This window comes from Montipora foliosa, chromosome 7, assembly GCF_036669935.1.
Source record: "Montipora foliosa isolate CH-2021 chromosome 7, ASM3666993v2, whole genome shotgun sequence".
Lineage (NCBI taxonomy): Eukaryota > Metazoa > Cnidaria > Anthozoa > Scleractinia > Acroporidae > Montipora > Montipora foliosa.
The window spans coordinates 27,016,980-27,019,479 of NC_090875.1; the positions used below are offsets into that span (position 1 = coordinate 27,016,980).

The 2,500-nt window shown below is 34.4% G+C and overlaps 1 protein-coding gene and 1 long non-coding RNA gene across 3 annotated transcripts in view; one reads left to right on the forward strand and one right to left on the reverse strand.

The window, feature by feature from the left end:
- Positions 1-1,720, reverse strand: part of LOC138011630 (uncharacterized) — a 13,178-nt gene extending 11,458 nt beyond the window's left edge. Inside the window, exons 1-2 of the long non-coding RNA XR_011124746.1 lie at positions 1,588-1,720; positions 1,120-1,190 (exon numbers count right to left, since the gene is read on the reverse strand). This is a non-coding gene — a long non-coding RNA (uncharacterized lncRNA). The remainder of the gene's footprint in view (positions 1-1,119; positions 1,191-1,587) is intronic.
- The window catches only part of LOC138011628 (stabilin-2-like), a 100,918-nt gene that overhangs the window by 6,045 nt on the left and 92,373 nt on the right, over positions 1-2,500 (forward strand). For both annotated transcript variants that reach the window (XM_068858735.1, XM_068858736.1), the window contains exon 3: positions 1,132-1,201. In XM_068858735.1, coding sequence (XP_068714836.1) covers positions 1,132-1,201 — 70 coding nt within the window. The remainder of the gene's footprint in view (positions 1-1,131; positions 1,202-2,500) is intronic.

Here is a 2,500-nt window from a genome sequence, read left to right on the forward strand (position 1 = left end):
TGTAGTGATAAGTTGCTTTAAATTAATTTATTTTGTTTAATATTCCAACAAGATGACTTGCCTACCTAAAATCTCTGGCATCTTACAGGTAGTATATACAAACTTAAGGTAACTTGATATTAAGTGAGGTAAACTGAGAAATCAAGTCTCTAGTCATGTGAGTTACTTACAAACAATGAAAAGGAGTGACCATTGGTGACATCAGGATTGCTTCCAGCTGCGAAATGAATTAGGCCAAATTGAGATTGGGGGGGGGGGGGGGGGACACAATTTACAGATTTTAGTGCCAGTGCAAACTGAGTTAAAATTGAGCTGCAATAGATGAATAGATGCAAAATGTCTGCTGAATTGTAAGGTTCGTCTCTGTTGTATACCAGGAAGTAACTCTTAATTCCCATCTTTCAGTATAATTTTAAATTTAAAACACAAGTTAGTAGGGATTAGTCTTTTGTTTGGTTCATTCACTAGAATAATTATTATTATCATATCATAATTATCTCTCCTTAGCCTCAGATTTTGTAGTTACTAGCTTGGGGTAGCTAGCACTTTGTCCTCAATTATTTAAAGACCCTGAGTGTCGGTCTGTGTAGAGTATTGATCCTGCAACCTCCCGCAGTGTAGTCTGATGCTCAAGCAACCGAGTTAACCGGTTTTAATTCCTTTTTAAGTATAGGGTCAACAGCAGGAAGGGAGGTGGTATTCAAAGTGAAAATTAATTACAATAATTTAAGCATTGTAAGGTGGTGCATTTAAAGCTGATATGACACACGCTTCAACATCTTGCAACATTTGTTCCTCAACAAATGTTGAACAATGTTGCACAAATGTGTTGAATGGAATAGAGCTGGTCTATAGTTTTGTTCAACATCGTTCAACAACATTCAACGTGTTTCGAATGGCATATTTCAACATTCAACATGACATGGCACACTGTTCAACATTTGTTGGACAACAGCTGCAACATTTGTTGATCAACAAATGTTGAACCATATATCACCGGTTTATTAGGCTCAAAATATTACCAATAACAACTCATCTATAATGATTATATATACGAATACCGGTATTTCTAATGGGTTGACATAATTCTAAAGATATTTTCTCTCTCTTTTTTTTTACCTTGTTGATCAGGTTGGTTTTAACGGATTTGCTTGTGAACTTTGCAAAGATTCAAATAAATTTGGAAGTTACTGCAATGAAAGTAAGTGGTATTTAATTTAGAGGAAGGAAAAATCCTATTGCAGAGGGGAAAGTAAATTATGCTCTTAGACAAGTCAAAAGTACTGAACTGGGGCTGAATCAGGGTAAGGAAAATTAATTTTTACCTCAGTTAAGTCTCAGCAAGCTTTTCGGAAAGAATAATTAAGATTCAGTTTGATAAAATACAGGTAATGATAGTTGAAATTAGAAACTGTTTCTAAGACTGGAAGAGGAGTAAAACTTTGTTAAAATTATCCTGTTTCTTATCGTTAAAAAATATATTATATATTGGTTCTTTTAATAGTTGGTGAAAGCATGCTCGCTTCTTGTTGAGGAAGCAATATAAAGGAGAGAAACTTTACTCGGACAATGAGTAAGCTAGCTCACCTCGGATCAATGTAAAAAGAATGATAAGGCCTCGAGGAATCACCCTAGCCCTAATCTTTAAGTTATAACGTTGGTGAAATCGGGACAAACAAAATAGTTTTGGCTTACAAAACCATTTTTTGCTCGATCCGAGGTGAGCGATCCGAGGTGAGCGATCCAAGTTGATCTGGTACGACTTTTGTACCTGCACCCAATATTAATTATTCAGTGGGATTATTATTATCAAAGAAATTTCTGGATGTGGCTGTGGGTTTGGGTGCATCCAACCAAAACAGTAATATTATTTAGGGTTGTTTTACTGTCGACCTTTCTGAATAATAATACCGCAACATATATTACTATTATTTTATACTTCAAGCAGCAATACGGATATGGCAAATATATAGATTCCACACAGTATTTTTAGCTCAAATTGTTAATTTGTGGTATTGGACTTGAAAACACTAATTGGAAAATATTCAGTAAAAATGCAAAAATATCACGTTGGAATTTGATGGAATTTAATGCCTTAATTGTTTAAGTCAAGGGACAAAGTAGGTAGCCAGAACAAGGAGGGTTGAGATTGTTTGTTATTAATTGTTACAGTGTTTTGGAAATGTGAGCTGTCAGCTAGTAAATGAAGCATAACTTTTTAATAAGCCCTTTGCGATTGCTCTGAGAAACTGGATTTAATAAATGATAGATTCCAGTGAGATTTAATGCTTTCTAAACTTTCTACTTTTATTTAAAAACCTCCACATCCACTAAAAAACTATGTCCCCTATAACCCACTTTAGTGTTTTCACATGATGTCATATTGGCAGCCATGTTGGAGGAGTGAAATATTCTTTTGGGAAATTGAAGTCTCTTTAAATTTTCCGAAAATTCTTCCTTTTAATTTAAATTTCTTTTAGTGTGCAAATATGGATGCTCA